Here is a 27353-nt window from a genome sequence, read left to right as displayed (position 1 = left end):
ACACACACACACACACACACACACACACACACACACACACACACACACACTCTTTCCCCTGCCAACCTCAAGCTCCTCACAAAGAAAGAATAGTTATTTGTCTTTCTACTGTCCAACCATTTTTGAATATATTGCTGAGTCTACTATATAACCTAAGAATGCCCCTAGGGATCCAGGAGGGCACCTCATTTAGAAACAAGTCCACCCAAAAACTAGTCCCTTCCCAGATTATAGAAGTTCATCCATACGTAATTTCCTCTAGAACTTTATTCCATTTTATTCCTTTAAATTTCTATTCTGGTGTTCACTCTTTGTATGAAGGAGTATGGCTGTGTGTGTGTACATGTGGTAACACCCTCACAATTAGGTCCTAAGTCTGGGTTGTTCACACTTTTACTGAACTACCTAGGCACCTCCTAGGAGCCTGACTAGAGGGCTTGCCCATTGCTTTGGCCCAAATATCAGGGGTTATGTCTATAAAGTTAATTCTGGAAACCCACCTTCGTCAGGGTACAAGATGCCCAGGGCATCTATCCCACTTACCACAGTTCTCTATCATCATACCCCTCTGGCCCATCTTAACAAGCCAGAACTTGCTCTCCAGGACCTTTCTTCTCATGGCTCTGTGGGCTTATTTCATTCCTAACCTCATCTCCACCCAGGTGGTGACTGTTCTGATGTTGCTAGGAACCTTATGTCATTCCAGGTTCCAGATCCTCTCAGGTCCCCTACCACGGCCTGGGATAGGGAACTAAGGAAAAGAATGGCAGACATACAGTCTCAGAGGCAACCCTCTCCCTTATTACCACAGCCCAACCTCAAAGCTCCATCAGGAGAGCCTGCTCAGAGACCACAACACACTCTGAGTCAAGGTCTGAGGGAACAATTGCCTGTTTTCCTCCATCCCATTTCTTTCCCTGTTTTAGGGCCCCTGGCCCACCTCCTCACCCCATGTTCCTGGGCTGGGGAGGTGCCCAAACCAACATTATCCCCCTTCTCCTCCAAGAAGGATCAAAATGGAAGCCACGGAGACCGTTTATTTTGTACATTGAAGCGGACCGGGCAAGGATATTACTGTCTGTCTGTCAGTTTGTCTGAGAGGGCAGAGGGGCAACCATGGCCTGCCAGCCTACAGCACTTCCCTGTGATGCAGCTTGGAGGCAGCCAGAAGGCCCCAGGCTCCTCCTGGAGACAGGCCAGAAGAACTGGCAACAACTGATCTACGTGATGGGGCTAAGACCAGGCCTAAAGAGGGTCTAGACCCCCACCTGGGGTATAGGTCTAAGTGGGACTGGGGGTTAGGGGTGAAGCTTAGCACATTCTTGTAGAAACCAAAACTATGTGGGTGGTGGGTAAGTGGGCAGGCAGCAGGATGGTAAGCTCAGGGAGATTTCATAGGCCTCCCAGCCCTGGTCACTTCCCCCATAGCCTTCCTTCCACCTCAATCACCAAAGCAGGAACCGAATAAATAAAGTGCAGCGTGAAGGGATGGAGAGGGGGGTGGGGAGAGAGGAGATAAAGGTCAATTGGTGAACATGGAGAGAAGATCCCTGGGGAAGGCCCTGGGGTGGTAAAGGGCACGTGGCTCCCACATTCATTGCTCCCTGATCTGGCCCGCAGTGGAAGGATCCTGGGCCCATCCCATCCTTGGAGTGGTGGTGTCCATCTGTCCATCCATCCAGGTCTGAGTCAGCAGAGCAGCTACTGGAGGTAGCGATAGGCCTTGAAACAGTGGTTGCCTGCATCGGCCACTACCACATGGCCATCGGAGGTCAGTGCCAAGCCCTGGGGGCCATAGAGTGGTTCTGCAGTGGTGTTGATATAGGATAAGAAAGAGCCTGTACTGTCAAATACCTGTAGGGCAGAGGGAAAGTCAGGGAAGTTCAGCCTGACCCCTGCCCCTAACCTCCCAGAACTCCAGGGACTGGAGACCCTAAGGACTCACCTGGATGCGGCTGTTTCCCCAATCTGCCACAATAATGTTCCCATTCGAGTCCACAGCCACGCCAGTCGGGGCATTGAACTGCCCATTACCCTCGCCATGAGAGCCAAACTTGAAGAGAAAGTCTCCATCTGCACTGTACACCTAGGATGGGAGAGGACTTAGAGCCAGTTCAAAAATATCCATTATGGGGGATACTGGGTGGGGGGCTGAGGAGAGTGGAGTTTAGGGGAAATGGGGGGGGGGAGAAATGACTTTGGGAAGGAAAGGAGTCATGGGAGAAGGGTGGCCTAGAGATCCAGGGTGTATGAAGGAGAGGGAAGGTATAAAAGGATGCTTGTGGAGATGTCACTAACCTTCACTGAATGATTATGAAAATCTGTCACCACAATTTCATTCTTGTTATTCACAGCAACAAAGTGGGGACCTTAAGACACAGGAGAGAAAAAGCAGTAAGAAAGAGTTTCTATACAGAGATGGGGATAATAGCCCTCACAAATTGCTCAGAGATTCACTGGGTGGTCCAAGGACAGCAGGCGTGTGTGTGTGTGTGTGTGTGTGTGTGTGTGCACTCACATGCACAGTGGAGGGTGGTGAACAGGGTGAACCTATATGGGGAAAGGGGGAAAAGGCACATGAAAGGGTGGGAACCCAACTATCTGGACATCTGCTGGACTCCTCTCTCTTATAACACATGCTTGATTTGCCTTAATGATACTTTCATTCTTTAGAAAGCAAAGGAAGCAATTAAGAAAATTGCTATATAGACCTGATTCCAACCAACGTGGAGGAACTCACTTAAATAACAAATAATTCTAGTGTTATACAGTACCATAAGAAGCTAGACTATAGATTAAACTTTGAGAATTATGGGGTTGTGTGATTAGGCTGGAGGCAGTCTTAAAAATTGACAAAAAAGGTTTTTTGGTTTGTTTGTTATACTTGATATGAACATTCATGACCATCTGCTAGGGAAACTAAATGGAAAACTTAAATATTGGGAGGGTGGATTAAGTGACATCTATGGTTCTTTTTAACTCTGGGTCTGCCTTCTAAGGTAGACTAAAAAAAAACCAAAACACAGGAGCAGCTAGATAGTGCAGTGGATACAGCACTGGCCCTGGAGTCAGGAGGACCTGAGTTCAAATCCAGTCTCAGATCAGACACTTGACACTTACTAGCTGTGTAACCCTGGGCAAGTCACTTAACCCCAACTGCCTCACAAAAAAACAAAAACAAAACCACACAAACACAAAACCAAGGTATTTTGCTTCTGTGTATTACAAGAACAGAAATCTCAGACTAAAAGAAATAGATGAGGGTTAATGGTTCTCTGATAATAAGAAGATATTCCCCTGGGAAAGCTTTGAGTAAGTGCTAGGGAAAAAAACAAGAAAAGAATTATGTAAAGAAAGTCAATTTAAAAGGATTCCTATCATTGTCAATTTCAGAGAAAGTCATGTTAATTCAATTTGACCTCTTCCAGGAAGCCTTTCCCAATCCCCTTTCCCCATTAAATTCTCTCATATTTACTTATCTTTGTACATGTTGTATTTCCCCAGGAGATTATAAGCACTTTGAGGGCAAGATCTGGTTTGTGTATTTTCTTTGTATCCCTAGCGTCCAACAAGGCACCTTGCAGGCAGAGGGTATTTAACAAATGATTACATTAAATTTAACTGCATTGCAGTAGAAATGATAAGAATCTTGGCAGGATAGGACTACTCACTCTATCTCAAAATTCTTGAGAGAAGAGGAGAGGGAAAGTTGGGCCCAAACGAAGGGACCCTCTGTTTGACAGAATATATTTCAAAGTACTCCTTGGAAAGAGAGAGAGGAGCCAATGGCTTGATTTTTTTTGCTGGGTCAAAAGAAGGAATACTCTTAAGAATGAAATACTTATAATACAAACACCAACCAACTCAGATGCTAAAAATGACAAGAAAAGTAAAAACAGAGATAGCTATCTGATAATTAATACAAGAGTGGCATGATTCTCCAAAAATAATGTCAGTAGTGATAAAGCTCAGAATGAGTTGAAGTTGATGATGGCCAAGAAAAAGAAGTAAAAGGGTCTTTTTTTTTTTTGCTTTCTTGGGAGCAAAAGGAAAATAATAATCTTACTTGAAGACCTTTATAGAGATCATTAAGGTTTACAAAGCACAGCACCTCTTTTGATCCTCACAACCACCCTGGGAGGTTACTGCTGTTTTTATCCCTATGTTCCAAATGAGAAAACTGAGATGGACAGAGGTTAAGTGACATGCTTGTGATCACACACTTACAATTGCTGCTTCGAGTAAATGGGATGGTGATAAAGGACAACAGAGGGAAGACAGAACTAATCAATTCATTCTGCTCCTGGTTTCTTTGCCAACAGATAATATTTGGACTGGGAAGGATAAATAAATAATGGTAAACAGAGTAGAAACCCAAACAGGAGGATAGGAGAGCACTTAACCTGGACTAACTGTATCTAAGATTCTGAAAGAAATGAGAAATTCATAGAAAGGAAAATGAGAAGGGGACATGAAAACAGAAAGATTTTGGTACACGGGCAAAAGTAAAAACACATTTTTAAAAAAATCAAACTAAAAATAATGGAAGTTTGTGGTTTTATGTGCAATCATTTATAATTAGGGTTTTTTCTTTGACCTTATTTGTGAAATATGTTGGCCAATAATATAATACTTTTCTAAAAAGAAAAATAATGGAGAACAAGAGAGGTGCTACAAGACTAGAGAAGAGAAAATGTCATTCTGATTTTAAAAAAAAAAGGAAGTTAGAACCTTCAAAATAAGCCAATTGATAATACAATGATTGTCTTATCGATCTCTGACAAAAATTCTACATCAGAGTTCTTGAAACTTTTCTGCGCCATGGACTCTTTTAGCAGTCTGATAAAATATAGGAATCTCTTCTTGGAATCACTTTTTTAGATGCACAAAATAAAATATTTAAGATAGCAAAGAAAATCAATTATACTGAAATTGTTTTCCAAATATTTTAAAAAGCAACTTCACAGACTCCAAGTTAAGAAGCCCTGTTCTGGATCCTAATGTTAAAGGGGCAGATTTCTGGGCATTTAAAAAAAAGGAAGCAGTGACCACAAAGAGTCAGAATAGCTTCGTCAAAAACAGGTTGTGCCAGACTAACCTCATTTCCCTATTTTGACTATCACTAGTCTGGTAGATCAGGAGAATGCTACAGAGACTAAACACTTGGATTTCAGCAAGGCATTTTGACAAAGTATGCTATTTTTGACCAGATGATAAGAGAACAGTGAGGTGGAATCTGAACTGGTATGATGAGCAAACCCAAAGAGAAACTACCAATGGGTCGACATGAACTTAGAGGGAGTTCTTTAGCAGGGCCCCCTAGGGATCTAGCCTGGACCCTGTTTTATTTAATATTTTTTATCAATAACTTAAATGAATGTTATCTTTACCAAATCTGTTGAGATACAAATATGGAAGGGATATCTAACATACTGAATAATAAGAGCTAGAATCCAAAAACATCATGACAGGCGAAAACAATAGGTCAAATCTAATAAGATGATACTTATTAGGGAAAAATACAAAGTTCTATGCACTCGTGAGCATACACACATACAATCAGCTATATTAACATAAGATAAGAGAGACATGGCTAGACAGCAATTCATGGAAAAGATATCTAAGAATTTTAGCAGACTGCAAATTCAATAAGTCAGCAGCAGAACATAACCAAAAAAGGTAATGGGATCCTAGGCTACATTAAAGGAAGCATTGCTTCCCAAATGATGAAAGTGATGGCCTCACTCTACTCTGCCCTGATGAGATCACCTCTGCAGTGCTCTGCTCAGTTTCTGAAGACCATATTTTAAGATGGTGACTAGCTGGAGCACAACTAGAAGGGATGACCAAGATGATGAGGACAATGGAAACCATCCCACATGAGGATTGGTTGAAAGAACTTGGATATTTAGCTTGGAGAGAGAAGAGAGATGAGACATGATCCCAGCCCTTTAAATATTAGAAGAGACTAAACAGAAAAGGAACTAGATTTGTTCTATTCGGCCCTGGAGAGCAGAACTAGGAGCAATAGGTAGAAGTTACAGATAAAAAGATTTAGGTTTGACATAAAGAAAAGCTTCTCCATGTCTGAAGGCCATCAAGCAGAGGCTTGATAACCCTTTGTAAGGACTTTGGCGGTGAGGTACAGGTGTCTTCTGTTTCTCAGATTGTGGGGAAGATAGTAGGTAGTAGGGTAGTAGGTATGTGTGGATAGGGTGGCCTCAGATCAGAGTCTCCAAAGAAGAAAAAGTCTCAGGGTAATGGGGAATTTCTTAGTAATTTTCAGGGTTTCTTGGTGATAACCCTACCCCCTTACCTGCAAAATGGCGGTCAGTAGCACCACGGCCCCCAAAGCGACCCACTAGCTTTCCATTGGGCTGGAAGGTGAAGACACAGCAAGCCTTGTTATCCACCACTATGATGTGCCCATTTCGGTCCACAGCCACGCCCTTGGGTCCCATGAGCCTCCCAGCTCCAATCTTGGTCTGCAAAAGCCCAAAAAGGGAAATTGGGGCTAAGTTGGTCAATGTAGGATAGGGTAAAGGTAGGGAAATCATCATGTCCTAGCATAGGGTCTTACAGACAGAGTAGCACAGAAATAGGGAGGCCAAAAGATAGAGGAAGAGCAAGAAAGAAGCAGAGTAAGGCTTCTCCAATCTCACTCTTCTTTTGTCTCTCCAAAGAGGATTATTAGACTCCTTGGCTCGAGGCTCCATGAAAGAGAGAGAAGGCAATGTAAGACTAGAGAGTAGAGGAGACCAGAGGGCTCTACTGGGCCTAAAGGGCCTAGCTCTGAGAGAGGAAACCCTCAGGAGGTCCAGAACCAAGAAGAGTCCAGGAAAAAAGGAGTTGTACAGAGAGACCAGCTGGGAGAAACTAGCAAACTCTTTCTCACTAACTCCACAGCTCAACTGTGGATCCAGTCTCCTAATGGACCACTGCTTAACTTCTAAATAGTTTCATCTCTTCTCCCTTCTCAGACTCAGCACAGGGAAGCAGATGGAAACTGATAAGCCAAGCACACCTCTCACCTTGAACTTGCCTTCAGATGAGAAGACACTGACCCAACGGTTGTCATAATCAGCCACAATAATGTCACCATTGGTATCCACTGCTACGCCTGTGGGACGCTGTAGCTGCCCAGGAGAGCGGCCTCGTACACCAAAGCGGAGTTTGAACTGGCCCTCATTAGAGAACACCTAGGAAGAATAGTGAGAGATCACACTCTTGTGGAGACAGACTAAAAGAGAAGTCTAAGAAGAAGGGGACATGGTTGACTGAGATGAAAGCAGAGACTGAATGGAGAGTCTTCCCTAGCTATAGACCCCAGACCCTCTTAAACAGTTCATCTGCTCTACTCACTGGTTGTTAGGGAAGAGGAGAGCAAAGGTAGAAGAGATGTCCTCATTCTATTAAACTGGGCCCTCCCCTTGAATCAAGATCTACTCTTTCATGGTCTTACTTTCAAAATCATCCACATTCTCTCCCATATTTTCTACCTCCCTTTCAACTCACTTCTACCTCTCTGCCTACATACATATTCAAGTTTTCCCTAGCCAAAAAATGCTTGAGTCAGGGTAGGGCTCAGTTCTAGCTTTTTTTTTTTTTTTTTTGGTACTTCCCAGAGTGCCCAGCAAAATAAGGGCTGGGTAGTAGAAGTACATCCAGTGAAAACCTGAATTGCTTCAACATCCTGGTTAGTGGGTTGAGGTGAGGCTAGCATTACCTGAATACCCTGGTCTTTTAGAGGAGGCTGTTACCTGGATACACACACAAGTGGGTGGACAATGGTAGAAGAAATGTCACCTCAATAAACTGGTGGTTGGGTTGAGGGATGATCATTACCTGGATGCACTGGTTGTTGCTGTCAGCCACCACAATGCGGCCACTGCTGGCTGCAGAGATGCCCTGTAAGTTGGTGAATTCGCCCTTCTCTCGCCCACGGCTGCCTGTAGGAAGAGCACTGCTCTGAGGGGGCATGAAAATAGGCCCTGGAGCCAAATTCTCCTCTCCCGTCCTTGCTCCTCTTCCCCACTCCCACACCCACACCAGTAACCCTGCATGAGCCCCAAATGCCAGTCTGGGCAGCTGGCTAGGGAGGCCACTCACCAACTCGGAAGACCAGCTCATCCTCAATAGGGTTGTCCTTTCTCTTGCCTCCTGTGCTATACATAGAGCTGGGCCGGCGCACAGCCTTCTGTCGCACGTGGCCACCGGGACCACCAGGGGACTTGACCCGGCGCTTGACATCGTCAGGAGACGGGGGCAAGTCACCAGGGCGCAGGGCACGCACTCGGAAGGGGCTGCCCCGAACAGGCTGCCCATACAGTAATACAGAGAGGAGAAGTTCACCCTCTGCCCGGGCTGTGTAGACCAGCTCGTAAGTGCCATTCTTGTGGTCTAGCACATGGGCTTCAAGGCGAGCCCCATCGGGGCCCGTCAGCTCTGCCCGAAGTTCTGCACTACCTGTGCGCACAAGCTGCCCGTCCTTGTCTTTGGTGGTTATAGTCAGTGAGGCTGGCTGCCCCACCAGTGCCTGGCGAAGGCCCTCACCCGTAGCGACCGTCTCGTGGGCTGTGGCACTAGTGGTAAGGAGTGCACCCAAGTTGAGAATTGAGCGGCGCAGGCCATCCGTCTCTAGAAGAAGCTCCAGCTGCCCGTTCTCATGAGGCCGCTCAGGGAAGGCTTGGCTGGCCAACGCCGCCAGCCGCTCCCCCATCTGCTTACGCACGAGCAGCACCTCCGTCTCTGAGCCTAGCCGTAGGGCCTGCTCCGCAAAGCTGCAACTGCTCCCAATATGTTCCTGGCCCTGACGCAGTGTCTCCAGCTGGGCCTGCAGCACCTGGGGGCATGGGGCGGGCACCGTGGGGGCATAGATAGGGTACCATAGGGGCACTGGGAGGGTAACATGCAGAGGACACCAGGGGGATATAGTGAGTGCACCTTGGGGCACAGCAGGGACACGGAGCATAGGGATATGGGACGGGGAGTACCATGATGGCACATGGAAAGCACCATGCAGAGGGCACTGTGGGGTGCAGGGAGAGCACCACGGGGCATAGACGGGGCACTCCTATGGGGTTCAGCAGGAATAAATACCATTAGGGCACAGAAAGCACTATGGATCACAGTGGGGACAGTGCTGAGGACAGACCCAGAGAAAAAGAAGTACCCAAATGAGGAAGGGGATAAGAGAATGGGATGGGGAGAATGAAAAAGGGAACAGGATGGGGGGGATGGGGAGGGGGGGGCAAATTAAGAGTAGAAGTTGGGAAAGGGGGCTGGGAGCCCACCTTCTGCTTGGCCCCACAGATGGCCTCCAGGTCCCTGACCAGTGCCCCCTTGCGCTGCTGCAGTGCCTGCTCCAGCTCCTCAAAGGCCCCACTGATTTGGGCCAGGGCCTCAGCCTTCCGATCCACCAGCTGCTGGCTGATCTCTCCCACCAGGGCAATGGCAGCTGTCAGCTGGGGCAGCCTAGAAGGGGAATAGACAAGGAAGGCTATCACTGAAATCTGTGAGGGATCAAAGGATCATAGATTTAGAGTCAGAAGGAAACTCAGAAACCATCAAAGTCCAATTCCTTCATTTTATAACTGAGGAAAGAGAGGCACATATGACTTGCGTGACTTGCCCATGGTTACAAAGCTATCTGCAGGATTTGAATCCATTGCTACATTCTATCAAGGCTGAGAGTGAGCAGCCCTTCCTCTCCCCCCGGCCCCAGCAAACCCTGACCACTCCTACCGGCTGCGCACGGTGTCCAGCTGTCTCTGCAGGGCTGCCTTGTGTTGCTCCACCACATCCCGGAGCAGCACAGTGCGGTGCTCCCCATGTTCCCCAGCTCGACATTCCCCACACATGGCTGTCTCACATGACTCACAGTAGAACTCCATTGTCTGGGAGCAAACAAGCAGAAACTGATGGGCTGGAGCTCAGCCCCTCAAGTTACAATAGCTAGCCACCCCAGTAACCTCTTAGCCAACCCCTACCCAGTCTTCCCCACTGGTCTCTCCTTCAGCCAGTCGGAGGCCCCAGTCCTCTCTATCCATAACTGTCTCAACTACCCCTTAGCCTACTCCTGTTTTTTTCTTCATCCCCGCCCTTTTCCCATTCCTATCCTTGTATTGTCCAGACAGGCACAGCCCTGGCCTCACTGGCCCTCTCTTGGGCCCACCTTGCCTTCATGGTTGGGACAGGAGAGAGGACGCCCAGCCACAGCACAGAGTGGGTGAGGGGCAGTGGGATCACGGCCTCCATCAGGGGTCTTCTGCATTACTTCTATCAGGTTGCTGATAAAGAAGTTATTCTGCAAAGCAGAAACACCCTGCTCGGGGAGGATGGAAGTCTGGCGGCACACAGGACATGACAATGTCAGACTCTGCGCAGGGATATAGCTCTGCAAGCACCTGCAAGAAGGAAGGAAAGGTGTCAGCGTCATCATAATATAGGCAGGAGGATCCAGGGTCAAAGGCAGGTGAAAGGAACACCATGGTTCCCCCATCACATTCACACACACCTATGCTGTTTACCTCTCACAGAAGGTGTGCAGGCAGGGTAAAACCTTAGGGCAATGGTATCGATCGAGGCAGATGCTGCAGACCAGGAACTGCTTGTCAATCTGCCGAACCACTGGGCTGGTACTGCCCTCCCGCTTCGCCATGATGCAGACAATTAGTTCCTCCCCCTCAGGCCAGTCTTTAGGGAGAACAAAACACATGTCAGTCAATCCCCTTCTTCTTCTATAAGAGGTGCCACTCACAGGCACAGCAGGACAGGGCAGAGAGTGCCTCACCTGCCTTCTCTACCCTTTATCCTTCTCCCCCAAATGGTTTTCATGGGCACGTTCCTTCAGATTCAATCAGCAAATAGTCTTAGTAATAATATCTTAGTATAGTATCTCCTCCCCATTCGAACTCAGCAGACACTCACACAGACTCCCTCTTTCTTGAAATCCTTCCTTCTGATAACATGGATGTTTGCTAAAACTGGTTCTCAGTGTATGCAGGAAAGCAAAGATGGAGTGAGGAAATCTGGGACAACCAGTGCAAGAGAAAAAGATGGGCAGGCTGGGATGCATCCCCATCCACACATTACTGGTATTTGTGACATATAAAATTGTAAAAGGGCACCTTAGGTGACACAGTGGATAGAGCACTACTATGCCTAGAGTCAGGACAACCTGATTTTAAATCTGGCCTCAGACACTTACTAGCTGTGTGACCCTGGGCAAGTTGCCTAATCCTGTTTGCCTCAGTTTCTTCATCTGTAAAATGAGCTGGAGAAGGAAATAGCAAACTACTCCAGAATCTTTGCCAAGAAAACCCCAAAAGGAGTCACAAAGAGTCAGACACAACTGAAACAACTGAACAAACACAAAAACTGTAAAAATTGGATTCTGAGAGACCACTTTCCTGGCCAGAAATCGTAGGGGCATCTGAGGGATGATGAGTAATTAAATTGGCTGGAGAAATGGATGAAGAGCTGGTAACCTGGGATAAAAAAGAATATGAATAGCCATTTGGCTCAGGTGTACCCATTACCTTAGCTATAGCATTAAATAAAAAACATTACATGGGAGTACTCTAACTGGAGTAGGAGTCTTGAAGGAACCAAAAAACATCTAAGTAAAAGCATGCAAAGGGTCAGGTCTGGTCAGGAATTGAAATGAAGCCCAAGAATAAGTGGAGAACACACTTGCTTGTGTGAGCCCTAACATAAGGCTTGTGAGCATGCTCTAGGCAAACAGGATGGGGGTCAGAAAGGCCCAAAGTCACAGAGACCATCAAGTCGCCATTGGCAAGGTCAAGGCGGAGTGACCTGAAACCCAGTATTTTGGGACAGATTAGGAAAAACCATCCTCACCTGGGACCCCTCGAACCAACCTCAGGCAAGAACAAATATAGCACAGAGCCTCCCTAAACAGTGTTAGAAAAACTGATGGAGGGATGAAGGCAGGATAGAGTCCTGTGGTAAGTATGAGATGAGGAGGAGGGACCAGGTGGTGGAAGAAACAGAATTCTGTGAGAAAAGCTGGAGGAAGTCTGGGCCTTATTTACAGGAGGGGAAGAAGCATAGAATGTCAGAGTTGGAAGGAATCTTAGAAACCAGCTAGTCCAAATCATAAGTGAAAAAGAATTCCCTCTCTAGCATAGCTGGCAAATCTACACTTTATCTGAAGGCCTAAACAGAGGGAGAACTACTACCTCCAGAAGCAACGTATTCCATTTTGGGATAAGGATTATGATTCTTAGGAAGATTTTAAAATCAAAATTTGCTTCTCATCAATTTGTACCCACTGCTCTCAGTTCTGTTCCCTGGAGCCAAGCAGAACAAAGCCAATCATTCTTCTGCATGACAGTCCTTCAAATATTTCAAAATAGATATCAAGTCCCCTATAAATCTTTTCTCCAGGCTAAAAACTGAGTTCCTTCAAAAGATCTTCAGAAGACATGAACTTAAGGGATGGCTCAGGGAGGCCAGTGCTCTAGGGGCAAAAAGGACAGAATAGAAAGAAGTGTTTAGGGTCATCTTGCCCCTCAGCTCTAACCCACTTACCTGAGGTCAGGAGACTGAGAAAGGGAGGGTGAAGATGCTGGAGTCAGTAGGCTAGGAAGACTGTCCAGGGGCTAAGGATGGAGTTTTGGCTCTAGGGTTTCAGATCATGGCCCAAGAGATGAAGTGAGGAGTTCAGGGCTTGGAGTACTGAGGTTCTATGGGAGCTAAGTCAGGAGGGTGGGATGAAAAAGCTAGGATCAAGGATTTAGAGCCACCAAATCTAACTTCTTCATTTCACATGAGGAAACTATCAGAAAGAATTAGTGACTTGTCCCAGGTCACATGGCTAGAAAGTATCCGAGGCAGGATTTGAACATAGATGTGTTTTTTGACTCAAGGAATTGAGTAAAGTCAGGGAGGGAGGAGAGAAAGGGTACCCTGGGACCTGAGTATCGGAAAGAGTTTAAGGGCATTTAAAGCAAAGTGAAAGGACTGCAGAAAGGGTACAGGAATTAGAGGGATGTGACTGAAGACTGAGTGATGGAGATGTTCAAATGACTGGAGAACTTTTTAGGAGTTGAGGGGATAAGGAGCTTTAGTCAAGGCACCCACAAGGACTCAGGTGTTTAAGGGACCTTACGAAGGGCCCTGAGGTACTGGCATAAGGAAGGCAGCATGATATGGTGGAAAGGCTGCTGGATTTGGAGTCAGAGGACCTGGGTGAAAATCCCAACTCTATCACTAAGTAGCTGTATGACCTTGGGCAAATCACTAAGCCTCTCTGGACCACAGTCCCTCATCTGTAAAATGAAGGGGTTAAACTAGATGATTAGGCTAGCCTCTAAGGTTCCTTTCATATCTAAATTTCAAGATTCTATGATGGGGGTGAAGGGAGAGCAGGCTCAGGAGGCGGTAAGAGAAAGACCAGACTGCCTGAAGGAGAAACATGAGCTGAGTAAGGAAGGCAGGCTTACAGGATCAGGAAGTTAGTGGAATGGAGCAGGGGAAAGGGCACAGGGGGCAAGGGAGCAGCCCAGACTCAAGGATTGGGGGACTTGAGGATGAATAAGGGGGCTCCTGGGGCTGACAAAGGGAACAAGACTTGGATGAGGAGAGAGTGATGAGGGTGCTGACCCAGGAGGATTCTACGTACACAGAGGGACTGAGGGGGGGTAGTCTCAGGAAAATGGGGCACAATGCTTTCTTTGACTGAGAAGCAGTCAAGAAGCTTTGGGAGGGGGGTGGCTCAGAGAGGGTCAAGAGGTCACTAGGTAGAGCAGCTGACAGCCCATTACTCAGTGCAACCAGCCCAAGAGGGGGCATGGGGTGTTGCTCTAGGGCAGCACATTGGCCGCAGGGTGGGGGAGAGTGAGGAGCAGCCAGTGTCAAAGGCCAGTGGTGCTGGAGGGAGAAAACAGCGAGCCCGTCATGGCTCAACCACAGCTCCTCCTCTTCCTCTTCCCTTTTCCCTTTTCCCTTTCCCCTTCCTGCTGCAGAGAAGCATTCCATGCTTCCCCTCGATGGCACCCCTGCCCTCACCCCTGCTAGGTTCAAAGGCTCGCCTTCAAACCCATGGGACTCTCCATCCCTCCAGAGAATGAGATCCACTTCTGTATGCCAGAGTCATCAGATGGGAAAGGGGGGCAGATGGAGGGGGGACACCCCTCTCTGGGCTCAGCTTGGGAACTGGGGGATGGGGAAAGGGCATGTTTCTGAGTAGCCCACAGCTTGAGGTGGGTGGGGATGGGTTCTAAGATCTTAGCATAAGGAATCTTAATCATTTGGAAGGGCAGTGAAGGAAGATGGGCACAGATCCAGTAGAGAGGGCAGTGACGTTGTGCAAGACATACAAGCTGGGATCTTCAGCAGCAGAAGAGGGATCAAGAAGGGCTGACTGGAAAGCATAGGAGCCTGGGGTTAGAACAAGAAGGCTTAGATCTGGAGGCAGACCTATGCGACAAGGATTTGGCGGAGTGGAAGTGGGATCACTGGCAACAGCATGAGCTTCTATCCATCTATGCCCCAGCTTGTCCCAGATATGGGGCACCCTTTGGGCAGTGACTGCCCTCCCTATCAGTCACCCTCAGATTGGTCTGAGTGCCTTCCCAAAGGCTCTCCCTTGTTCCTTTCTCACTTCTGATCCCCTTCTTTCCTGCCACCCCTTACACCACATTTTGCTTTCTTCTACACAACCACACATGAAACGGAGCTCCTGGCTGTTCTGGAACATGCCTTACAGTCATGCCCCTGCCTCTTTGGCTCACACTGTTCAATCCACCTTAATATGCCTTCCCCCACCACCACACTCATGTCTGTACCTGTCAAAATCCTACCCAGTCTTCAAGACCCGGCTATTTACCACTATATCCATTAAGGCTGCCCTATCTCCCTTCAATAAACTCCTATAATTTCATGACACATTCCACATTCTTCCTTGTTTTACTGCTATTTGTTCACATATCACAAATAGTGAGGGTACTGGAAAATATTCTACTTGAAGCTTGGTTGAAGGAACTGGGAGTGAATACTTGGCCCAAAGAAGAAAAGAATAGGGGGAGGAGGGGGGCAGGGTACAACAGCATGACATTTGACTTGGTATAATTATTAGAGGTTGTCATAGAAGAGGGATTAAACTTATTCTTTGTACCCATAAAGCAGAACCAGAAGCAAAAGGTAGAAGTTACAGAGAAGATGATTTTGACTTAATATAATTTAGAGCTGTCAAAAATGGAAATAGATTGCTTTAGGACGTAGTCCACCACTGGGAAACAAAGACTGGATGATTACTTAACTAAAATGCTATATTCAACTTTTAAGATTCATATGATTCAATCTTTGGACTCAAGTCACAGACTTAAAGCTGGAAGGGACCTTAGAGGGCATGCAGTCCAACCCCCTCATTTGACAAATGTGTAAACCTGAGGTCCAGAGAAGTGACTTGTCCAAGATCACTCAGGTATCAGTGTGTACTCCTGAGGCACAGAGCACTGCCAAAGGATAGTGCAGAACTGTGCACACCAGAGCCAAAACAAAGACATGGGGTTCAATGTTCACTGTGCCCTCCTTGGTGCTTGAAAGCCACTTCAGTCCCCTCACTGCCTCACTACCCTATCCTCACTTCCCCCACCACCAGACTTCTCCTCTCTCCTCAAGGCTGCCATTCACCCTACTCTCAGCAGATGATCCTCCCTCTTCGAGCACTGTGTTCCTCTCCCCTCATCCACCCCAAAACCCTCCTCTTTCCTCTCCACTGATCCTGATCAAATGAGACAATGTATGTAAAGGGTTTGGTAAATCTCAAAGCACATATTCTCAACTATAAAATGAGGAGGCTGGACTAGATGGGTTCTAAGGTTCCTTTCAGTTCTAAATCTATGATTCTCTATGTCGAGGTGTTATGGAAAAAGCTGAAATTGGAGTCAAAAGACCTGTGTTTGAATTTAACCTTTCCCTGACAAGTTACAGCACTATGAGCAAATCATTTAACCCCTCTAAACTTTCATTTCTTTATCTGATGGAGAATCTCAAAGGGAGATAACACCATCTACCTCATGGCATTGTGGTGAGGAACAAGTGAGATTATACAGGGGGTTCCAAAAGTCTTAGTGTGGTTTTAAGCATGGAGAAATGGGAGTGAGGGATGGAGGGGTGCATGTATGTGCATATTATATATATGTGCATATATATATATATACACACACACACACACATGTGTACATATGATCTATACTACCTGGGACATGTATATATATACACATAGATATTGTTTATATGTATAAACGTGTAATTTTTGAAAAGTTTAAGAGCTATATAAATTTCAGCTATTAGTTTCACCATCACCATCTTCCTCCTCCTAATCATCTTTCTTCAAGACTAAATTCTATTCCTAGGTCTTCCAAGAAGCTTTCTCCCAACTCTTCATCCCATTCATTTAACAGGCACTTTACCTAACATGCACAAATATTCCCAGTTCTATGTTAGGCCCTTTAAGGGCATAATAAGAGAGAAGAAGACACAATCCAGGCAATCAGGGAGCCTACAGCTTAGCTGAAGAAAGAGAACACACACCCCCTATTCAATTAGCTAATAAGTCCTGTCTTATTATAACAATGACCCAATGTGAAAAGATGAAAGTTAACACAGTTAAGTGAAAAGTTCCACACTTATCAACTGTACAAGAACAAAATACTAGCTACCATTTAGAGTTTGCAAAGTGCTCTACCAATATTATCTCATTTTATCCTTACAACAGCTTCCTGGGAGGTAGGCACTATTATTACCTTCCCATTTTACATATGAAAAAAACTGAGGCAGGCTTTCCCAGGGTCACACGTAAAGTAAGTGTCTAAAGTCAGATTTGAGCACAAGTCTTCCTGACGCCAGGTCCAGTGCTCTATCCACTATGCCTCCCAGGACAGGGAAGCTACAGAATAGTACCTTGGGACATAGAGGGTTTTCTCTCATTAGAGAGCTTCAAATGAAGGCTGGCTGATCACTTTGGAAGGATGCTGTAGGCATGATTCTCAGTCAGGTATGTAGCACAGCTCAGTGCAGTAGATAGTGTCCTAGACCTAGAGTAAGGAAGACCTGAGTTCAAATCCAGCCTGAGACACTGACTAGCTATGTGACCTTGAGCAAGTCACTTAACCTCAGCTTGCTTCAGTTTCCTCAACTGTAAAATGGGGATAATAATAACAACTACCTTCCAGGGTTGTTGTGAAGATCAAATGAGATAATATTTGTAAAGTGCTTAGTACAGTGCCTGGCATATAGTAGGTGCTATATAAATACTTCTTTCTTTCCCTTCCCCTATGTGTTGGACTTAGATGGACTTTATGGTCCCTTTTGACTCTGGGATTCTGTGATCCTATAAAGTGCTTATTAAATATAAAAAAAAAAAAAAACATCTAGGGATTTTAGTGGACTGCAAGCCCAATGAGTCAACGTTGTGCCAGCAGCCAAGAAATGTTAATGCATCTTGGGCTACATTAACAGAAGAATATTCGAAAGGAAGGGGGTGATAGTCTTGTTTTAGTCTGCTCTAGTCAGACCACATATGGAGTGCTGTGAAGAGTCCTACACACCGAATTTTAGGAAGGACATGGACAAACTTAAGCAGAGGAGAGCAACTTGGATAGTGAAAGAGAACCAGACCACAGATCAATTAGAGGACCTGGGAGTATTTAACGTAAAAAAGAAAAAAGACTTAGAAGGGACATAACTACCTGAAGGGTTGTCATGTGAAAAGGGGATTGGATTTGCCTTCTGCAGGGTAAAACTAGGAGTAATGAAGAAAAGTTGCAGAAAAGGCAGTTTTTGCTAGATCTAGGATGTAAATTTCTCCCACAGAATATAAAAATTTCAAAGGCAGAAACTGTTTCACGTCTGTGTTTGTATCCCAACTGTCTGCCTTATTTCTTGGAAATAATAGGTAATTAATGTTTGTTGAATTAAATTGATGGAAGGAAAAACATCTCAGCAATTGGAGCTGTCCAAAAGGAGAATGAGCGGTAGGGGTCAATGGGTTCCTTATCTCTGGAGGTCTTTAAGTGAAGGACAGGTGACCACTTCTTAGGAAAGTTAGAGGGGATTTATGTTCAGGTATTGGTTGGACTGATTGACCTCTGAGGTTCCTTCCAACTGACTCCACCAATGACTCTAAAATAATTCCTTTTCCTCTCCACTTTTAACTGCCACTAGCCTCAATTAGGCTTTCATTGCCTCTTCCTACTACAATTTACATTCTCCTTAACAAGCTCTCTCCTTCCAAGCTCTCTTTAATGCACAAGGTCACTCTCCTGCTCAAAACCCTTCAGTGACCAGCCTCTTCTTATAAGAGAGAACAGAAACTTAGCCTGGCATTCAAGGCCTTTGACAATCTACTTCATCCTACCTTTCATGGTTTCTCTCATAGAGATGCAGTGGATTGAGTACTGGACTTGGAATGAGGTAAACCTGAGTTTAAATCCAGTCTGAGATACTTACAAGCTATGTGACCCTGGGCAAGTTGGTTGGCCTCTCTCAGTCTCATCCATAAAATGGAGATAATAGCATCTACCTCAGATTTTTTGTGAGGATCAAATGAGATGGTGCTTTGCAAACCTTAAGGCAGCATATAAACGCTAGTTATTATTAGTTATTCCTCTTCGTGTACTGTATAGTTCAACCAAATACTATTCATCATTCCCAGCTTTTGTCCTGCCTTCTTCTACATGCATGCATTCAATCCATGCCTTGAAGACACCTCCATGTCTCCATGTCTTGAAGATACCCATTCTAAACATACACACACACACTCCTCCACCTACTGAAATTCTTTTCCTTCATGATCCAGCTCAGCTCTCACATCCTCCCTTGAAGCCTGCCCTGAAACAAACATGAAGTGACCTCTCACCTCGCCTGTTTTCACAATCATTCTCTATCTTGTTTAGCAGCTATTTATGTGCTCATCTCCCCTTTTAGAACATAAGCTCCTTGGGGGCAGAGATTATTTTGTTTTTCATCTTTGCATTCCCACTGGTAAGTACAGCTGAAGGGAAGAGGAGGAAAGAAGTATTTGTTAGGTGTGTACTAAGCACTTTACAAATGTTATCTCATTTGTTCCTCACAACAATCTTTGAGGTAAGCGCTATTATTATCCCTATTTTGCAGATAAGGAAACTGAGGCATACATATAGAGGTTAAGTGGCTTGCCCAGGGTCATATAGCTAGTAAGTGTCTGAAGCTGGATTTGAACTCAGGTCTTCCCGACTCCAAGCCCAGACCTCTTATCTATTGGTAGATAGAGATGAGCTCTCAAGCACCAGACCTCGCACATAGCAGGCACTTATTGAAAGATTTAATAGGCTCCAAGGCTTGTGTACTACTAATATAAGCCCCAATATGTGAAAGAATTTGGTCTGTTTGACACCAAAGTGTTAGAACCACTAAAGGAAATGGCTTCCCAAATAACCAGTCATGAAGAATAGAGCCAATTGTTCCACGCCTTAAGCATCCTTCCCAGCAATGCTGAAATGCACGTATCTGGAGTCAGTGAGCTAACACATTTGAAAATAGATATTTGGATGAAATTTTAAAAAGTGAAGGTGGTGTTTAAAAAATAAAACAAGTAAGTACCAGTAAACGTTACTGTTTCTTCCTGAGGACTATGACATTTCTGAAATAAATTAAACCAGTGTTTAAATGGTTATTACCCTTTTACCCAGAGATTCCACTATTGGGCATAGACCCCAAGCAAATATGACTGAAACAAAAGTCAAATATATGCTAAAGTGTTCATAGCAGTACTCTGTGATGACAAAGACCTGGAAACAAAATTGATGTCCAGTGATTGGAGAATACCTGAAAAAAAATTAAGAAATCTGAATGTAAGGAATATTACTATGCATTAGAAAATGACACATATAAGGAATTTGGAGAAACATGAGATGATTTGCATGAACTGATGAAAAGCAAAATATGCAGAGCCAAAAGAATGTCATACACAATGATTATGAAGATGTGAATGAAAAGATATTAAAAGGAAGTCAAACTGGAGATAAAAATCTGTGAAGTTCCCAGAACAGAAAATGACATATACCTCCCTCCTCAAATCATCAAAAAATTGGCTGGCAGAGCAAGATGTTTGCTATATTTTAAGGTAAAATCACAGAACTGAATATTTTTTTATTATTTTTCTTTGTCACATGGGAAAGTCCACTCTGGGGGCTGTTTTCTTCCCCCAGAAATGACTGTGACATCAAACAAAAAATATCGATAAAATATATTTTTAAATGTTCAAGTAATGGCTTGTTTAGAGCCTTAAGCCATAAGCAAATAAGTAAAATAATTTTTAAAATGATTCAGAGGGATGTGGGTTTTGTCTTCATGTTGATTTTGAGAAAGGCAATCTGTTACAATAGAGACAACACTGAACTGGAAATCTGCCACAAACAAGTTTTGAGAATTTAAACAAGTCATTGCCTTTTCTGGGTCTCATTTCTGTAAAATGAGGCTATTGGGCTAGATAAGATACCTATCAACTCTCAGGTTCTATTATCCAGATTCAGATACATTCCTAGGTGCTAAAGGGACATCAGATATGATTTCAGAGTTAATGTTGATATAATCTTCGAGAAATCACTGAAAACAGGAAAGGTTCCAGATGACTAAAAGAGGGCAAATGCCCAGATTTTCTAAAAGAAGGAAAAGATGCATTACCAAAACAGGGGACGGTAAATTTAACATAACTCCCTGGTCACAGATTATTAAATGAGTGTTGGTCACCATTTAGAAAAGAATGTGGTATTTGTTCCTCCATTAAAATCCTGTTCTCACCATGACATAGAGGTGACCCTGGGCTCTTAAAAATCTATGACAGTAAAGTACAAGCTCTGGCAAGTCCCACACCAAGCTGGAAAGGCTTCTTGTCCAAACCTGGTGACAGAATGTATATATCATCTGAGGACCAGCCTACTTAAGTTCAGAGAGATTCATCAGCAGACGCTGGTTGCCAGGAATTAGATTTTCTTCCCTTCTACACAAAACTCATGAAGACCCACTACTCAGGAATTTTACCCCCAGTGAAATCACAGAGCTTCTGAAATATTAGAAAGTGGTGTTCCATAGGAGGCAATTTAGGTATCCTAAATACAAGTCATAACACAATAACATTTTCTTTTCTTATACAGTTACTATGTTGGTAAGATTAAGGATTACATATTGTACATTTTATCTTGAGTTAAGCTAAACATTTGACAGTCTTTCATAACATCCTTAACAAAATGGGAAAAAAAAATCTAGGTTGAACAATAGTACAGTTAGGCAGATACATAGGTGTTTCAACGACCAGAGCCAAAGAATGTGGAATAATGGAGCATTATCAATCTGGATGGAGGAAAGTGTCCAGGAGAGTGCCACAGGGATCTGTTCCAGATCCTGTTCTTTTCCAAGATTTTTTATCAAAGACCTGAATGAAGACATAAACAGCTCGCTTCTCAAATTTATGGAAGAAGTCAAGAGAGGTTATTAATATGTTGGATGACAAGATAAAGGTTAAAAAAAAAAACTTTAGATTGCTAATATTGGTTGTCAAGATTGAGGTTAAAAAAGAAAAAAAACCCACAAACAGCATAGACTGATGAGTAAAATCTAATTATAAGCCTTAATAGTGACAAACGTAAGATCCTGCTCTTGAGTTCAAAAATCAATTACATAAAAAAGAATGCAAGGAGGGATAAAGCCAACACTTCACTTTAAAATTCTGGGGGGTGGGTGTTAGTGAACTGCAAGCACAATTTGAGTCAATATTCTGATGTAGTTAACAAGATCATGGACCATATAAATAGAAGCACAGCATCCAGAAACAAGGGAGGTGATAATCTTATTATCTTTTGCTCCAATCAAACAACATCTAGAGTTTTATCTTCAGTTGTGGGGAGGGCACATTTTCAGGACAAGTGGCACACATCACAGGAGTACAACCAGGTTAGTGAAGGAACTCAAAATCGTGACATCTGAGGCCCAGGTAAAGAAATTAAGGATGGTTAGCCTGAAAAAGAGAAGGCTTAAGGAGAGGATGGCCCTTAAAGACCCAGCTGAAATGTCAGTTTATCTGTGAAATGATTTCTCCCTCCTCTGAACACCCATAACACTTTCTTTGTGCCTCTCTTACTGCATTAGAGGAGAAAAACACACACACACACACACACACACACACACACACACACACACACACCATTGATCTTTTTATTGCCTATTATTAGGAGACAGTTAATAATAATTAGGAGGCACAGTGGATAAAGCACTGGACCTGGAGTTAGGAAGGCCTGAATTCAAATCCAGACAGTTACTATTTGGGTGACCCTGGGCAAGTTTGCCTCAGTTTCCTCATCTATAAAATGGGAATAACAACAGTACCTACCTCCCAGGGTAGTTGTGAGGATGAAATAGCATTATATTTTTAAAGCACTTTGCAAACCTTAAAGAACTCTGCAAATGCTATTATTATTAGGGGGCCACGAACATAATCTTCTGCGAATATTTGTGGAATTAATGACTGTTTGAAGGGCTATCATAAAATAGGAACTGACTTATTTTGTTTACCCCAGAGGACAAAACTAAGACCAGTGAGTACCAGTTGAAGAGTTACTGATTTTGCTTAAATATAAGAACTAACAATATGCCTGTTCAAAAACGAAATGGGAAGCTTTGGGAAATAATGAGTTCCCCATTACTGAAAGTGTTGAAGTAGAATTGCAGGAATTTCTCTACTAATGACCTCAGAGGTCCAACTACTGCAGAACCATTGATAGATTTTGAACCGGGGAGTGACAAAGCTATAGAGTCAGAGGGACCATGCCTGGGGTGGCTCAGAAGGAATTCTGTGATCTGATTTGTGTTCAGATGATCAAAGCTGTGTTCTAGCAGTGTATATGCAGGATGGATCGAATGGTAAGAAGCCAAATTAGGATGATCACTTCCTTCCCTGACCTATAACAATAACAGTCTACATCACATGTACAAGCCACAATCACAGTGACTTGGGGGAGAAATGGGAGGATCCTCATATCTAAGGAGCACCAGTGAACACCAGAAGGCAAAACCAACATCAGTGTTAGAGATACCAATCCTACAGCCCCCTCTACCAGAGTTTAGCCAGGCCTGGTAAGGACTTGCCAGATTGGGTGGGCCAAGGGAGGGAAACAGGCAGGAAGCCAAGGCCAGAAGGAAGGGAAGCTACAAAAGTCCACAAACAGGGAGGGGCCAGACATGGGGTTCTAGTGAAAAAAACAGATTCCGTCTACGATGTAAGGGCCCTGGAACCCCTTCCCTTTCGCCTAAAGGGAATCTTCAGGGAGAGGGGGAGGGGACAGCCCCCTAAGAATACAGAGAGCCATCTGGTCAAGTCCCTGCCTCCCAACAGGCTTCCCTCGGAGTCACCTCAGGCATGGGCCGAGAGGTGGGCCCAGATTTCCGACCTTCGGTAGCCAGATCTGCAGAACACCTAGCTTCCATCCCACCTGCTACCCCCTCCTGGTGTCTAGCCCTTTGAACTAAGAAAGTAGGAGATGCATTCAGTTTTCTTCTTTGCCATGGTGAGGGGTGTGGGAAGGAGGGGAGAAAGGGGGTCCCGCTGGGCAAATGTCAGCAAGGGTTGGGCTAGCAGGAAAGGAGGGGGGCTAGAGGGGATGGGCGTGCCAGGCAGTGGCACTGTGCCCCGAAGCAATCCCATACCAGCTGTGCCCTAGGGACAGGGAGGCCCTTCAGCATCAATGCCACCCCACCCCACACTCCAGAGTCCGAGACGCAGGAGCCCAAATATACATGCGTACATACCTACACCCGCAAACGGGCATTCATACTGTCACAGAGTCAGCCACACAATTAAACTCGCACGCACACAAACACCCTGCAAGACAGCCCTGCCGCCCACCCTCACCCGCAGCACTCACCCCAGGCTGAGGAAAGCTGGGAGGGGCCGGGAGCCAGGCTCCCCGCCTTGCTTTCTGTGCGGCCCGGCCGGGCTCAGGCTCACGTGGTGCCAGCAGCGCTGTCCCCGCTGTCCCCGGGCCGTCACTGCACCAGGCTGACCCAACGGCGCCGCGCCGCACCCACGTCCCAGTCCCAGCGCCCGCCCGCCGGGCCCGGGCTGCACACGGCCGGGAAGGCGGGAGAGAGAGGCGGGGAGAAAGGGAAAGAGAGGGAGGGGCTGCCGATGGGCTCTTCGACTCCCGGCCCCGCCCCCCAAGGCTCTCTCCGCTCCCCACCACCCTACCCTACCCCACTCCACCCTGGCCCGCCCAGGGCTTCGGGGTCCGACTCCACCCACGTTCCAGCCACTCCAGACTGCGGGGGAAGGAGGGAAGGGAGGGCAAGAAGGGGTGGGGCTGCCCGTTGGTTCTCCGGCTCCACCCACCCTCCACCCCAACAGCACCAAGGCCCCCAGCCCCGCCCCTCACCAAAGGGGGAGGGGAATCAAGCTCCGCCCGCGGCTCCCCGGAGTCCAGTCCCACCACACCAAGCCTGGTCCTCACACTCATACATACACACTCTACCAGGGCGCACCAACCTACTGCTTGGCTTATTCCAAGGCCTGCCTCTCAATCTTACACCTCAGCTCCTTCCCGAGTTCATAAACCCCCTTCTACGGTATCCCTCTCCTCCCAGCCCCCATCTCCGCCTGTTCCCAAATTGGCTCAGCCCACTCTGGCCCAAGGTCCCTCCTCCCAAGAACCCAGGCACACCCTCTATCCTTCCTCCAAGCCTACCCCCATTTAGCCAGGGCTCCGCCCCACCTAAGGCCTATTACCCTATGCTGCGCTCGGTCTCTGGCTCACTTACCCCTCCTACTGAGTAAACTCTTTCCCCCACCCTCATTCTAGGTACCATCTAGTCTCACTGCCTCTCTAAATCCCAGCACTCGACCCAGCCCACAACCAATGCTACCCTTTCTCTAACTCTCCTGCTTAGACCTACCTGCCCATTGTCTAAACCAACCACTCTGTACAGACGTGGCATAGCTAATCCAACCAGCCATAGCCTGCTCTCCCTCCCTCCCAATCCCCCCGCCGCAGGACAGATCCCTAGATCCATCAGTGACTCATCTATTGTCTCCACCTCCCGATCTAGTCATCCCCTCCCCCCACTGAAATCTCTAATACCCCCCATAACACTCTATTGTCCCTTCTCAAATACATGGAGCTCCCACTGAATCATCTATTGTCCCCACAATACAAATACTCCCCGATGAATCGTTTATTATTTTCACACAGATTTCCCCCCTTTCAAACCACCCCACGTAGATCACCTTCCCGCACATAGGGGAGTATTCTGGGGGCAACAATCTAGTCTCCTCTCCCCCACATATAACCCTCCCCAGTTGAATCCTTCTCTATTGTCCACATACACACCTCCTCCCACAGCCCCATCCTTTCACAGCCAACCCCGGGTCACTCTCTATAGCTCTTTATTGTTCCCTCTCACCTCCCCACCCCCTATACACGTTAGCCAGATGCTTTTGTAGAGACAGTCTAATAGAGAACTAGCCTCAGAGTCAAGAAGACCTAGGTTCAAGTCCAGCCTCAGAGTTATTAACCTGAGTTCCGCCTGCACCCCTCTTAAATTACAAGGTGCACAGCCTGGGAAGATCTGTATTTGGTACGAGAGATTTCCTTCACCAGGAGTGCCCTAAACCAGTAATGTTACCATTCCAGTCCAAAACAAGACCACATAAATGCCTTGCCCAGAAACAGCTAACGGTGTCCCCATAGAATTCTCTCCCCACTATCATCTACCCCTACAAAGATCCTCTGAAATTGTATATCCTCTTTGTCCCCCTCAAAAACCAATGACTCCCTACATATAGACCCCCTCCAATTTCCCTTATACCACTCCCACACCCAGACTTTCCCACCCTCTCCTCTAAAATGAACTTCATACATTCCTCCATAAGGAGCTTTCTATATGCATTCCAAATACAAACTCATCTCTGTCTTCCCACACATAAACATTACCACTGACATCCCTGCCCCCCCCCCCAGACACTCTTATTTCAAAAATTTAAGAGCTGGAAGGGACCTCCAAGGTCATCTAGTCCATATTCATTATTTTGAAATGAAACTAAAGGCACATCCCAGACTTGCTTACAAGTGACAGAGCAGAGATTTGAACCAACCAAGTCCTTTTTCCCAAAGCTGACATCCCTCTCTACCCCTTCTCAAACAATTCCCCCTTTTCCCATACATAGAATCTGCAACTGTTCACCCTGTATGGTCTCAGACCCTCTACAGACCCAACAACTGCCATTCTCACAGAGTTCCCTGTCTACTATCCCCACCCCACTACACACAGAGTCCTCAACCCCAGTAGACTTCTTCCTGCTTCAACTACAGTATCCAGTTAGTTGTGGAGGCTTGCGTATTTTTTCTCCACAACTTAGACCATACTTGTCCGTTTTCTCCATTCACTCATCCATCATCCTAGTTTAAGCAAGAATTTCTATCCTCTCACCTGGACTATAGCAATAATTCCTAATTGGTCTTCTACTTCCAGTCTTTCCCTTTTCCACTACTTCCTCCACACAGCTGCCAAAGTGATATGCCTAAAGCATCTGGCCATGGCATATCCCTACCCCAAAATCATCAATGATTCCCTACTGCCTCTAGAATATAATAGAAACTCTTCAGCCTGACATTTTCCACAATGTAACTTCTATTCAAATTTTCAGCTATTTTCTTTTACTATCCTCACCCATTCTCTGTTTGACTCATAATGACCTGCTAGCTATTTCTCTTACAAGAACTTCCATTCCCTACCTTTATGCATGCCACTACATAGGCTGTAGGCACGCCCTCCTCAAATTCACAATTCATGTGCCACCTCCTAAATGAGGTCTTTCTTGACAATGTCCCCCCACCTTTGTACTCTCTACTCCTTGAAATTTCATTTAATCTATAACAATACTTAGTTTATTTTAAGCCTAAGGAACAATAAGAGACCAATGTCACTGGATCATAAAGTATGTTTATGTGGGTAAAGTACTAAAAGTGGGAAGGAACCAGGTTATAAAGGACTTTAAAAGCTGAACAGAAGATTCCATACCCTGATCTACACTGTTCCCCTGCCAACTTTCTTCTGTCCTCTACAGACTCATCTCTGGGCCCCTCCACACACCTGCAATGTGCTCTCAACAGTCCTCATGACTCAAGTCTTCCCCACACAACTTTCCATTGTCTCCCACACAGACTTCCCCATTCATACTGACACTATCCACTCCAAACAACTCACTATTCTCCAATACAGAACCCCCACAATTCAACTCTACATTTTCTCTTCTGCAGAGATTACCACCACTGCCACCACCACCACTGTCCTTTCCA

General features: G+C 45.6%; 1 protein-coding gene across 3 annotated transcripts in view; it reads right to left on the bottom strand.

Moving 5' to 3' along the window:
* Positions 1 to 252: 252 nt before the first annotated feature.
* Positions 253 to 27353, bottom strand: part of TRIM3 (tripartite motif containing 3) — a 36421-nt gene continuing 9320 nt past the window's right edge. The window contains exons 1-12 of one of the 3 annotated variants that reach the window (XM_027864706.1): positions 23928 to 24032; positions 10530 to 10695; positions 10175 to 10406; positions 9745 to 9896; positions 9294 to 9474; positions 8110 to 8842; positions 7846 to 7949; positions 7032 to 7199; positions 6317 to 6485; positions 2299 to 2369; positions 1946 to 2086; positions 253 to 1854 (exon numbers count right to left, since the gene is read on the bottom strand). In XM_027864706.1, coding sequence (XP_027720507.1) covers positions 1702 to 1854; positions 1946 to 2086; positions 2299 to 2369; positions 6317 to 6485; positions 7032 to 7199; positions 7846 to 7949; positions 8110 to 8842; positions 9294 to 9474; positions 9745 to 9896; positions 10175 to 10406; positions 10530 to 10660 — 2235 coding nt within the window. In that variant the 5' untranslated portion in view covers positions 10661 to 10695; positions 23928 to 24032 and the 3' untranslated portion in view covers positions 253 to 1701. Of the gene's footprint in view, positions 1855 to 1945; positions 2087 to 2298; positions 2370 to 6316; positions 6486 to 7031; positions 7200 to 7845; positions 7950 to 8109; positions 8843 to 9293; positions 9475 to 9744; positions 9897 to 10174; positions 10407 to 10529; positions 10696 to 23927; positions 24033 to 27353 lie in introns of those variants that run through there. The other 2 variants (XM_027864707.1, XM_027864708.1) reach the window with 2 other exon arrangements.

This window comes from Vombatus ursinus, unplaced genomic scaffold, assembly GCF_900497805.2.
Source record: "Vombatus ursinus unplaced genomic scaffold, bare-nosed wombat genome assembly UNPS02014775.1, whole genome shotgun sequence".
Lineage (NCBI taxonomy): Eukaryota > Metazoa > Chordata > Mammalia > Diprotodontia > Vombatidae > Vombatus > Vombatus ursinus.
This window is presented reverse-complemented; position numbering and strand designations above follow the sequence as displayed.